This window comes from Cavia porcellus, unplaced genomic scaffold (assembly GCF_034190915.1).
Source record: "Cavia porcellus strain 051 isolate PalLab524CR breed Dunkin Hartley unplaced genomic scaffold, mCavPor4.1 scaffold_19, whole genome shotgun sequence".
Classification (NCBI taxonomy): Eukaryota; Metazoa; Chordata; class Mammalia; order Rodentia; family Caviidae; genus Cavia; species Cavia porcellus.
This window is the reverse complement of record NW_026947502.1, coordinates 8,768,739-8,781,451: the sequence shown is the minus strand read 5'-3', so window position 1 is coordinate 8,781,451 and position 12,713 is coordinate 8,768,739. Positions and strand designations below refer to the sequence as shown.

Below are 12,713 nucleotides of genomic sequence, written 5' to 3'. Positions count from 1 at the left end.
CTAGTCATTTGGGGACCATGGAGGCAGGGGAGGGCAGAGATGGCAACTGTAGGTCTTCCTTGGGGTGAGGCCTTCTAGTTATCTGAGCTTTTGATTAGCTTCGTTCCAAAGGACAACACTCTTCACCCTCCTCCACATCGAAGTGCATCTGCACACCTGAGTAACAACTGAGGCTGTCCTTCTCTCTTTTTGTCATTTGTGAAAACCCAGAGCTGCGCACATGTGTTTGGGAAACAAATGAGAATTGTTGTACATTTTGCTCTGTGTTTCTCCCTCATCCAGAAACACTCTTCTTCCACCCTGGGAGCATGAATTCACCTTCTGTTGAATGGAGTAGAGTTGGCAACTGGACTGGAGGGCGGGTACTGAGCAACATTTACACCAAAATATCTTGCAGCTGTTGATTTACTGTTTTACCTGATGGTTTGTCATTTGCAGTTAGCTCTCCCCGGTATCTGGAAATATAACTTCTCCGTCAGGAGGCATCCAAAGCATAATACAGCGCTATGCTTGGCAGACTGAGAATTAGTCTGGGCTTGGGGAACTTCTCGAGACTTCTAGTGGCTCCAAGAGTGGCAAAGCAGAGTGTGAGTCCCCAGAATTTTCTAAACCTGGAATGTTAAATAGACGCCCACAGGTACCACTGTCTCATCCTGCTTCTGCAGCAGACGTATCACTGATTGAATATTTATGCTCTTCCCTGTGGTATCTGCTTTCACCTCAGAATCCTTTGCACAGCCAATCGATCGGAGTGGGTGTAACCACTTCTGTTCTTATTCTTTAACTGTTCCTGAGCACAAACAGAATTGATGATTGCAATGCCAAGCAGCAAGACAGTGGGAGCAGAAGTACTGAGAAACATTTCCAGGGGCCCCTCACACAGCGGACCCTCCTGAGGTGTGCGGGGAGAACAAAGGTAGTGAAAACTAAGCCCAGGAGACTGCGAACACACACTGGCGTCATCCCTGTGTGTTTCAAGTTCCCTTTCTAAATACAGACACCATTGGCCTTCCGTGTTCAGCATAACCCCCCAAGCAGAAACTGCAGCTTTTACACAACAAGGACTGGCTGTTCTCCATTCTCTATTTGTGTAATTTTTGACATGAGGGTCCACCTATGCCAAGAGCTGCCAATACAATGCAGTGGTCATTCCAAACTCCAGGCACATTTCCCTTTTTCTCATAGCAGTTTCAATTTGATGCTGAATTCCCTAGTAGGCTCCCATGAAATGGGCAAACTGCCAGCCTTACCTGCTGCAGGGCTCTCTGGATGTCGATTCCCTGTCCCCAAGGCACAGCTGGATTTGCCAGACAGTCCCCAGCATTCCCCCGGCGAGATATATCAATCCTCTGCCTCCGCAGGCTCTGGAAAGCTTCTGCCATCACCTTCACCCCATCGTAGGTGAGCGCAGAGGTGTACTGGAGGAAGGAAGGAAGGGGACAGGTGTCAGGGGGCGGATGGGAAGCCGTGGGGGGCTGGGGAGCTGCACATGGGAATGTGCTTCCTGGCCAGGAGAATGTGAGCAGTAGACCAGGTGGGAGCACCAGGGTGGGCAGCTGGTGAACCACAGGGGGAATGCCTGCCTCTTCCCAGGGGACGGCTCACTGCACTCCCAGAGCTGCTCAGTGTGGTTCGCTGGGATGTTCAAAAAGAAGGCAGAATTCTAGGCTCGTGTGTGTCGCAGTGATTTTTAAACAACGTTGGTCTTCTAGGGGAAAAATGTGTAGATTAAGTACAACACATCTGCAGGCTGAACCATAGAAAGTCAGCTGGCTTTCCCTGCACTAGAATCACCCAAGTGGGAGCCCAGAAGAAATGACTATTCTGCCATTTCTTGTGACAGTGGAAGGGAAAGATTATTCTGAGAGGAGTGAGTGCTTGATCATTCCTGCTCATGGGTCTCCTAGGTGATACGTTTACATTCTGTAAACTTTCCCAGAGTGTATTAGTAATAACTCTCAGGGTTTTTTTTTTTTTTTTTTTTTTTTCTTTTTGACCAAGATGGAAACAAGAACAGGGTAACAGCCAAGGAAAATAATTTCTATGTTTGGAGCCCCTTATCTAGCCTCCTCATGAAGCTGTCCCTAATCCTCCACTGCTGTCTGGTATCTTGTAAGCGCACACTAGAAAGTTGCAGAATGAACTGTATATATTTTTTGCAGTGTTTAATATTATTTTTCCCTCATTTTCAGGACTATTGTGCTATCTTCAGAAATTGAGTGGTATATTCATATGTTAGTAAGTAACTCCTGTGTCTGGCTCACTCACTGATTTATAGCATACTTGTGATTTTTGTTTGTTTAAACTCATAATGAAATAAGTCTTAATTTTCCCACAATTCTTTCTCCCAATGCTGGGAATTGAACCCAGAGCTCTGACCTGGTGGGCAGATGCTTTACCATTGGACTGCTTCTCCTCTTTTAAAGAAATTTTAATTTCGAGACAGTCTTGCTGAATTAGCTGTGATTACAGGCATATACCACTACACCTGGTTTAGGTTCCATTCCTGAAGAATTAAGCGGGTTTGATCAAAAGTGGGTTGAGAAGCTTGCAGTTACATGGCTTGCAATTTACAAAAACCAATTGATCACAAAGCAAGAGAAAATTGGCCAGGGATGCACTGTTTGCCCCAGATAACTTGGCCTGAGGAGCCTTCTCCACCCAGCATTCTGCGTAGCCACTGTCAAAGAATTTGATGTGACATGGGAAGAAAAATTACTGGCTCTCTTTATTCTAAACCATTCTCAGAGAGCACACAAAATAGATTTGGTTGCAGGATTTAGAGAGGCATTTCTGGGAAGTAGATGCTGCTCCTGGTAATTGGTAGCTGACTCCGACATGGAGATCTGTGGATAATCCTTCCTTAGGTTTCCCTGATATTCATCCAGGCACGTGGCTGTTAAAGGGGCCATCTCACTGTCATTCAGCGATGCTCCACCCACAAAGAAACAAGCTTCCTTCTAAGCTGTGGACTATAACATCCCTGCCTAGACTAGAGATAGAACTTTTTAGCTTCCTTTGCAGTCTTTGAAGGTGGTTTTCATACGAGTGGAAGATCTGTGTGAATTTCGCAATGATTCTTTTTTTTTGTTTTTTTTTTTTTTTACTGGTACTAGGGATTAAACTCAGGACCACGCGCCTGCAAGGCAGGTGCTTAACCCGATGAGCGAAATCCCCAGCCCCTTGCAAATGATTCTTAAAGAAAGCAGTTGTGTGTTTCACCTTCCTTTCCACTTTCCTTTGGGTAGAGGGCTGAGGTGATGGCTGGAGTTTAAGCAGCCATCTTGAACCATAAGATAGAAGCCCTATGCTGAGAATAGCAGAACAAGACAGAGGAATCTTGGCTATTTGGTGATTGTGCTGTGAGTATATAAACCTGAGACTATGGAGTCTTGAATTTTGTTTACCAGAGAGAAAAACAGAATGTCTCTCTTGCTAAAACCATTGTCATTTGGGGTTGTTTGAATCTTGCCTTAAAAACCTTTACACTTGAAAATATTGATGGCTATATTTTGCTTTGCTTATGCCTTTTAGGAAAGCTATTCCCTTCTAAAGCCAACACTTCCCAGAAGTCTGGGGCAGGCAAAAGGACCAGGCCATCCCCGCACCTTGGGTCTCTTCCAGTCCACCCGGGTGTGGTCCCTGGCATCGCTGGTCTTCCACTGCTGCATGATCTTGGCTGGGACAGTGTCCGTGTAGTTCACCAGCTGGAACCCGGTCACATTTGCTCCACTCTCCTTGAATTTATTTAAGTCAATGTCCATGAAGCCCTGCGGAAGGAGGGAAGGGAAGACATCAGGACAAGCTGGCTCAATAAATCAACACACCCATGTTGTAGATTTTCAGTCTTCATTCCACGATGAGTCTGGGTCAACACTTGCTTTGTGTGTGAACTAAGTCCATAAACATAAGTGGTTGCCCTGCTGACTGAGGGATCTGTAAGTGGAAGACCTGGCTCCCAAGTCTCTATCACCTTCACGAGGATGACATTATTTGAAGATGTTTGTCTGCCTAGTGCGGGACAGGAAGCTGGCGAGAAGGTATGAGGAGACCTTGTGTAAGGCTGGTGCTGACTGAGGGATCTGTAAGCAGCTGGGTTATGATGCCATAGACATGGAAAACAAAATGCAAACCACCGTCTCACCCACCTGCCCTAACTGTATCCTGTAGACAGAGGAGAAATCTGAAGCCTATTGCAAGCAAGTTCTTGAAAGTTCTTGGAGAACACTGGCAAGTTTGTGGAAGAGCTGGATCTGATCTGGGTTTCCATCCCTCACCGAGCTCTTTCATGGACCGTGGACCGGACCTGCTCTTCCTAATGAGGCTTGATCAATTCTAACACCCACAAAGGATTCATCTAATTCAGGAAAATTCGTTATAACTCAGGGAGACTTAAAAGCCTTAAAAGGAAAGCTTATATTTATATAATATATTCAGTATGTACAGTACTTTCATATCTATGACCTCACTTCACTTGATCCCTTTAGAAAGTACAAAGTATACGCCTATTTGCCAGATTAGGAAGCTGAGATAGAGTAGGAGAGTAGAGCAGGAGGACAGAGTTCACAAAGTCAATCAGTCATTCAGTGAGTTAGCAGCACACATGGGGCCAGAACCAAGTTCTTGGGTTATGCAGTTTATCTCTGAGCACTGTCTCTAGTGGTGAATGAAACAGTGCTTTCTCTCATGTACCTTGCTGTCTCGTGGGAAACACAGAAACAGACTAGCAAATACACAGCACAGTGTAGTTCGGTCAGGTACATGGTCAGGCAGAAATGAGTTCTGTGAAGAGAGATAGAATGGCGGGAGTGGACAAGGAAGGGGCTCCACCAGGCTCTGGAGGGAGGTGCAAGGTAAGCCTGTTGGAGGGGAGTTGCTGGCTCAGGAGCTCAGTTTGTGAGTGGGCTGGGGGTTGCGGGGGCCAGGCATTCTGAGAAGAGGCTAGAGGTGGAGGGTTGGTCGCCGAGGAGCTGGTGTGATGGTGAGAAGGAGGTTGGGTGGCAACTCAAGGTGGGCCCTCACGCAGCCTCGAGTTAACGTGGGCTTCCTTCTATGCGCCATGCAGGACTCACGGCAAGAATTTGATCAGGGATCGTAAATTGGGTGTCAGTTCAGGCCCACGGCTTGGGTGCATTGCCAAATCCCAGCCAGAGACAGAGAAGAGGGAACACAGGAAGCACGTGGTAGCCGACAGAATCCTCAACAGGCTGCTAAGAAGCCTGAGTGCAGGTCCAGCGGTCCTGGGATCTGGTGACAAAGCGATCTGTCCACATGGTTTTATTTCTTATGACACCATCTAGTTTTCTCAATTAAAGAATGAGCTTCATGGGGGCCAGGGATACAGCTCAGCAGCACAGCGCCTATCTGGCCATCACAGGGTTGTGAGTTTGATCCCCAGTACCACACACACAAAAAAAACAAAACAAAAAGAAAGGAGCCTCATAATTCAAAGACATCTGACCACTGGATCTGTAAGTTTCTGTGAATCCTTAGTGTTTTGTAAACAAACCCATCCTCCGCTCTCTTCTTTCCTTGGAGTCTTATTTCCCTGGCTGGCCCCTTTCCCTCCTGAATCGCAACTAGAACACCGTTTCCTCCTACCCCCCATGTAAAGAGCTGGTTCTTGCCCCACAGTAGACACTGTCAGCGCCTCATTCATCTCCACCCCCTGTACACACTGCAGCTCCATATTCTATGCTAACTGCAACCACTTAGTTCTCCACCTACAGGCATTATAAGCAGGATGCGTTGGGGAGTTAATATGTCCGGGAACAACTGACAATGTTTGGCCACATGTGGAGATACGTATCCCAGAATCCTCTCCCCTGGGAGCCCAAGCTTGATGCGTGGTCTGCACTGACATCTAGAGAGCCTTTGGTGGCCTGAGCTCCCTCAGCAGCCCACAGGGTTGAGTATGTTGCTAATGCACATTTGTTGTCCGCTTTCCCTTCCCTGATCCACTTTTCTGCTTCCCTGCTAGTGTTTCTAGGTTTGGCATTGATGAAACCACTTGTACTCAGTCCTTGCCTTGGGATCTATTCTGGGAAACCCCAGTGCAGTTACTGCCAGCACATCTCCTAGCACGTTCTATCTCAGTACCTGTTCGAGTTGCTCCAGACCATTGCTCACAGCTGAAAATATCCTGTCCTTTTGTCCACTCTCTTCCCATGGGAATGGCAGATTCGGAGGGCAGCGGCATTTTCTGTGTTGTTCACTGATATGTTCTAGTACCTAGCACCTCGAAGCACGCTTGACACACAGTACATATTCAATACTGATTAGCTGAGTGAATAAACAAAATTCAGAGACTTCCCTCTAGCATGAATGCCAAGTATCCAGGGACATCTGGTCAGCAGGTGGCAAATACTAGTAGGTAATTTTAACCGACCGAAAGGAGAAACTCAGGTTGGGAGTAATTTTTGAGATTAACTTGTCTGATAGACACAGTTTTCAGAGTTTACAGAGGTAACCGATTTGCATGGTGGTACCAGCAAGCTGTTAGCCAAGACAAAATCAGAATAGGGTTTCTGTACCCAGGATGCATTCCAAGATGCAATGCCTTCCGAAGAGCCAACCATTCATTCCACCACTGGTTAGAAGCCAGTACATACTGGAGAGATTTTCCATACTCTTTAGAGACTTTGAAAAGAACATCTTGTTCACGAAATAACTATTGAGAGAATGAAATGGAAATTATCTCCTGCAGTCAGATTCTGTCACTTTCAAATCTGTAACAGGCTCCTGGGCATTTGGTACTGACTGCTGCCATCTCCAGCACAGTGCATTTCCAAAGGAAATGGCAGGGTTTGTTCAAACAGAAACGCACGCCAGGCCAGCACCAGAATGTCTGGTTACGAGATGAGATGAGTGGAGCCAAGCCTCGGTCACACATGAGTAGAGCTGAACTCATGGGACCCTCCTAGCAGACTACCCCTGTGACTGAGAGGGAAGAAAGACTGACAAGCTTAGAGCTCAGATGCTCACTAAAATCATCAAAATTAGGAAATGACTTGGGGGTCAACATACGTTCATCTAATAGCTGACATTTCCCCTCCTGCATAAGATGTCACGCTGGCAATGATAACATTAACCTTACAATAACCTTAATCACCAAGAAATGAGCCTCACAGAGTTACAAGGCTTGATTTTTCCACAATTCAAGAAAAAGGACTCTGACATGGAACAGAAGAATATCCTTAGCTAAGAAGGAGAATGTTAACTCTGCCTACCAGCTAACTGGAAAACAGCTCACTCACTGGACTCCCCCTGCACTCTTGTTAAGCAAAGTTTAATTAAATCATTTTCTAATTTTCTTTTGCTATTTTGTTAAGAAGAAACTTTGGGTGGTAATATGGGGTAATTAACGCATTTTTCTTTATCTGCTTTATTTGTGCTATTAATGATATAATATTGTTCAAGGACGCTAATGTGCTAATTGCATTCTGCTAAAAGCTTTAACTGTGAGGTTTGATTATCACTACACTGAGCGATCTTGCCTGACTTGTAACAAGCATCCCGATGGTGTATCCCGTGCTCTGTACACTGTGACCCTCTAGTAAGAATGAGGTTGATCTACAAGGTCCTTGTTTTTCAAGTTATTCAATAGGAGATATCAGGTCACCTAAAGCCACATGCTTCCACCGTCCCCAACACTGATTCTACTTAAGCTCTTTGCAGGGTAAATGTTTCTCACCCAAAATGGAGCTTGGGGTAACTGTGCCCTTGGGACCATTAGGTCCTTGTGTTCCTGTTTGCTGCTTCTTTGCCTCTGTCGTTTCCTGCTGCCCCACAAGTGAATGATGAGGCAGTGTGCGGCAGGAGGGGTTCCCTACCTGCCATCTTTATTGGAGTACACAAGAATGGCATAAAGCCCTGCAGGCCCAGGTTGGTGGTCCTTAGCCTAAAGGACACACACACAGCCTCAGGGAGCTTTGGTAAAGCAGCAGTCCCTGATGACCTTCATTCTGTAGACCTAAGGAGAAACTGGACACTGTACCCAGATTTTGGCAGCACTCTCATGCTGGTGAACCAAAAAATCAAGCCTCGCTATGTTGCAGGTCTGAGGGTAACATTAATACAGTTCCAAATGATAGTGTATCTAACAAACAGTGAAGAGAGGATGTCAGGAGTAGTATGAAATGATTCACCCTCTAATGGGAGCTGCAGATGAGGCTAAGATGATAAACGAGAACAAGAGATAAGGGCAGATTACGTGGAAGGATAGAGGCCACAGTAAGAAAAACCAACTACAGAAAAGCTTACTTGGACCTAAAGAGGGATCAGCCTGAGTCATCTGTATGGAAACGGATGCACCTTGAGATCATAAGCTTAAGTGAAGCAAACCAGACATGTAAGTTGAAATGTCACATCGTTTCTCTTATATGAGAAATCCAAAATACAAATAAAGAGCAAAATAAAAAATAGATAATAGAAAATAGATTTTTCTCAAATGGGAAGGGGACAGGAGATAGAAGGAGCAGGGAGAGAGGAGAGAGACAGGAGATGCAAAAGGAATTCAGATGTGCTAGGTGCAGTACCAACATCCTGTGAGGAACAGCAACATTAGGAACTTCAGATATATGCTGATAAAAAAGTATGCATTGGAAAGAGCAAGTGTTACATTTTTATACCCTGTGTAATTTTTTTTTTTTATTGTGTGAATGCCTTACCTTGAAATGCTATTAAATGTAATAGTAGAGGCTTGTAATTCTGATGTACCTCTCCGGTTAGGAGTCACCTTTCAGTCACTGGAAAGTTGGGGGAGGGAGTGAGAGACAGGAAGTCACTGGCCCTGTGGTAGCTGCATTGTGGGCTGCAAGGGAGCCCTGCTTAACCTGTTACCTGCTGGCTTGGAATCAAAGCACCCAGCGCTGTGCCACCTGCGTGAGTAATGTGCAGCTTAGGAAGTCCTGCTTGTGAGAATAACAATATGGTCCCCAACAGCAGTCAAAATGCCACTTCGCCTGCATTCCATAGGTTCATCTGAACTTGCTTTTGCACATTGTGAGGTTTTGGCCATTGAAAATGAAAAATGAAACAAGATACCGAGCGCCACCTCACATTTATTTTAAATCTTGCTCAAACACTTGTCCTGACCGGCACTCTGTTAAATGCTTCGCAGACATAGTACTATCAAATCTCCTACACAATCCTGAGACCTGGAAGTTACACAGTGGGTACTTTGGGCTGATTTGCATACAGGAATGTGTGGGGTGGGTGAATATCCATCACAATTTACTATTGAGAAGGCCTGGTTTTCACACCTTTGGAAACCCCCTTGAGATCACACAGAAAGCAAAGATTCAAAGGCTCATCCAATGATAAAGTCTATCCTGTTTACCACTGTGGGTGGCCCTACCAGTGACGGAATGTGATTTTAGTTGTGTTCCAGTCAGAGAGGGACAAAGAACCTCAGACCATGGCTGATACAAATAAAATCCAGAAGAGATATCACACCCTGTTTCTAAACACAGATTTCTATCTGGAAAGATCTTGTTCTTCTGACATCTGCCTCTTAAGCCTGTTTAGCTTTTTCTCAGGTCTCTCACTTTGCTGAAGCCCGAGAATGCCTCCCTCCTCTGTGTCTATACCGCGGATCAAGACCTTTTCTGCAGAAGGGCAGGTCATCGTGAAGGTGTGCAGATCTTGTTCCTTCAGAACTATTCGGTTCTGTCCTTGTTACATAATAGCAGCCATCAACAACAGCAAATGAATGAACATGGTCGCCAAGCTCCAATGTGTTGTTGGTTGCTGACAATTAGCTCTCCTGTGATTTTCACATTACAAAATATCATTCTTCTGATTATTTTCCTAGTCATTTAGAAATGCAGAAAGCATTCTTAGCTCAGGAGTCATTTGACCCCCTGACTGCAGTGCTGACTCCCCACCTATTCACAAGCAAAGCATTTGGACTGGCCAAAGCCCTCTTTGTGTTGGCAGAGAAACTGAGGTCCAGCCTGAGGGACAGTGGGCCACAGTAGTGCAGATTAGAGCACTGGCTAGAATTAGACCCCATTTCCTCTCCTAGCCAGTGTAGGAGGAGAAATCATGCTAAGTAGCCATTTACCTAGAATGGCTAGGAGTGAAACTGCTTAATTCAGTTAACTACTTAATTACTACAGTGACCACATCTGTCATTTCAATTATAATTTTCAAATGATTAGAATGGAAAAACATTTCAAATAATTACGTTGTCCCAAAGAGATGCTTAGCACTATAACTACACTGGACATGCTTTCACCTTGCTGTGACTGTCTGAACTGTAAGGGTCTGGGCCATCATTATGACTTAATTTTCATGTGGGATTGGAAAACAAAGGAACTTATTATGTGTTTTTACTAGTTAGCCTCTTCGAGGGTCAGTGCGCGGGCTTTCAAAACGCAGGCGCAATAGCAACTACGTCGTCATAGAATCAGTGGAAGAATTGTTATGATTAAGAACCTAGGACTCTGAAAGAACAGTTAGTGTTCATATCGATGGTCAATTTTGCATACCTATATCTGGTAATCAGTATTTCTTTTGAAGATAACAATATGCAATGGAACAACTATTGTTAAATTCTCGTCAATCTGCTTTGAAATCCTATATTGTTACTGTTTTTGGTTTTTGTTGTGTTGCTGGGTTCTTTTGTTTCTTGTTTTGTGTGTGTGTGTGTGTGTGTGTGCGTGCGTGCGTGTGTGTGTTTCTTCTTTAAACAAAAGCAGGACCTAGGATCATGTCTGGAACCCAGTAAGGATTCAGAAATGCCTTTTATTCTTATCACATTCGCCATCATCATTGTTAGAACTGCTTCAAAACTGGGGATGGGGTCAGGCAAGCCCCCCAAGAGAAACGGAGGCAGCTGCATCAGAACACAGCTCTTGGGGATGAAAGGCTTTGTCTTCAAAGCCGGCTTTCACTTTTTTTTCCCCAGGATTCTTTCTCATCCAAGTTGTTCGGCCCACGGAGCAGACACCACAGCCATCGGAAGGGAGAAGGACATTGTTAAGGCAAAGGGCTAAGAAAGAAAGTACACCGAACTGGCACACGGCACATGGGAGCGCACTCCCCTCCTCCCCGGACATATAGAACAGGCAACATTAGACCAAATTAAAGAGCTTGTGCTTTCCACTTCGAACAGCACAAGTTGAACTTGTCAAGAAACCCTGACGGCCAGAGAAAATCCTAGATGACAGCTCCCCAGAGCGAACAGTTGTATGGAATGCTGTTTGAAGCCTTGTTACATTAGAGATGCTTGAAAAAAAGTGGGGATGATCAGCATGGAAAAGAATAAAAGACCAAGAGGGAAGGGAATGATGAACTTGAATTTCAGGAGCATTGTCATGGGGAAGAAGTAACAGTTTGTTCTCTGAGACTCTGGAAGACAGGCAGAAGTGACGGAGGATCAGATGTCGCGGGAGGCAGACTTTGGCCGTCTGCAGCATGTATCAAGCTAGTAAGCACTGTGCAGAGGGCATTGTTTGCATTGTCTTATTTAATCCTCATAACAATGCTGTGAGGCAGGTGCTATTATCACTCCCGTTTGCAAATTAGAAATTAGAAAAGTATAAAGGAGGGACATGTCCAATATAGCACAGCAGTTGAGGGACACACGCCATGGTTCTAGTGAGTAGCAGGACCCTAGGCTTGGTATTGAACCACTGTACATTTTGCCTCCTGATCGTTACTCCCATCAGTCTAGTTCATTTATCTCACACCTTGCCAAGAAGCACTTGGAGCAGACTGCATCCTCGTATGAAGAGAGGTTTTCATGAGACTGCGACACATGGCCTTCGTTTTTTGAATCTGTGCTGGCACTTGGATCGTAAACCACTTTCTTTCAGTATGTCTTAGTCTCTCCCAGCATCCCTCCGCGGCTGCAGTGTTCCTCTTTGTCTACCCTTCAAGGAGCCGTGAGCTCCTAGAGAGCGGAGTCCACGTCCTCCGGTCCACACACAGTGACCACAGCAGGGCACACAGAGGAAGGAAAGGATGCAAGGTCTTTGTTCACCCTTTCATGAGTGCTTGAGACACTTAAGTCCTGTCATCTTCCAGTCTCAGGTCTCATTTCATGGGCCAAAGAGGTCTTTCCATTGGCTTCCTTTCCTTGTGCATTATATTTAAATCAAATCATGAATAAAAGTTTAACAAAAAGAGTTAGGACAACCACAGCGTCCTGCCAGTCTTTGAACCTCAGAAGCTGTTTGTCCTCAGGCAACCACTGTTATCTCCTGTGCTACGCATTTATTGATCTATGAAACAGGGAGATCAACTAGATCTATGACTTCCCACACTGTGATCCCGGGGCAGATATTTTAGAGGAGAAGGGCAAAAGAAGAGGAAGCTACCTCTCAACTCTCTCAGCCACAAAAACACAGCTCTGTTTTTAGCCCGTTTGACCTACGAAGTTTCATGCCAAAGAATTCCACTGGAAAAATAGGGCTTCAAACTAACAAGTTTGAAAACTTCTCAGCCAAGCGATTTCTCTCCTAAGGGCTCCTTCAGCTTTGATCTACAGCGCTGTGCTCACACAGGTATGTAGATATGAATATGAATATACATGAATTCGTGGCATACTCTTCGGCCAGTGACTTAATTGTGTCCTGAAATATCCATGCCTCTGTGCAAACATTTCCCTGTCTTAGCAACTTCAACAATCAAGTCTTTTTTTGTGTGTGTTTGTGTGTGCTGAAAATTGAACTCAGGGCCTCATGCTTGCCAGGCAGGCACTGTGC

General features: G+C 45.2%; 1 protein-coding gene across 6 annotated transcripts in view; it reads right to left on the bottom strand.

Annotated features, from left to right (window-relative positions):
* Gria1 (glutamate ionotropic receptor AMPA type subunit 1) overlaps nucleotides 1-12,713 on the bottom strand; it is a 291,561-nt gene that overhangs the window by 113,133 nt on the left and 165,715 nt on the right. For all 6 annotated transcript variants that reach the window (XR_010041060.1, XR_010041061.1, XM_063230678.1 and 3 more), the window contains exons 6-7: nucleotides 3,609-3,770; nucleotides 1,251-1,418 (exon numbers count right to left, since the gene is read on the bottom strand). Coding sequence is in view for 4 of the 6 variants with exons in the window: in XM_063230678.1 (XP_063086748.1) it covers nucleotides 1,251-1,418; nucleotides 3,609-3,770 (330 nt within the window). In the remaining 2 variants the exon portion in view is untranslated. The remainder of the gene's footprint in view (nucleotides 1-1,250; nucleotides 1,419-3,608; nucleotides 3,771-12,713) is intronic.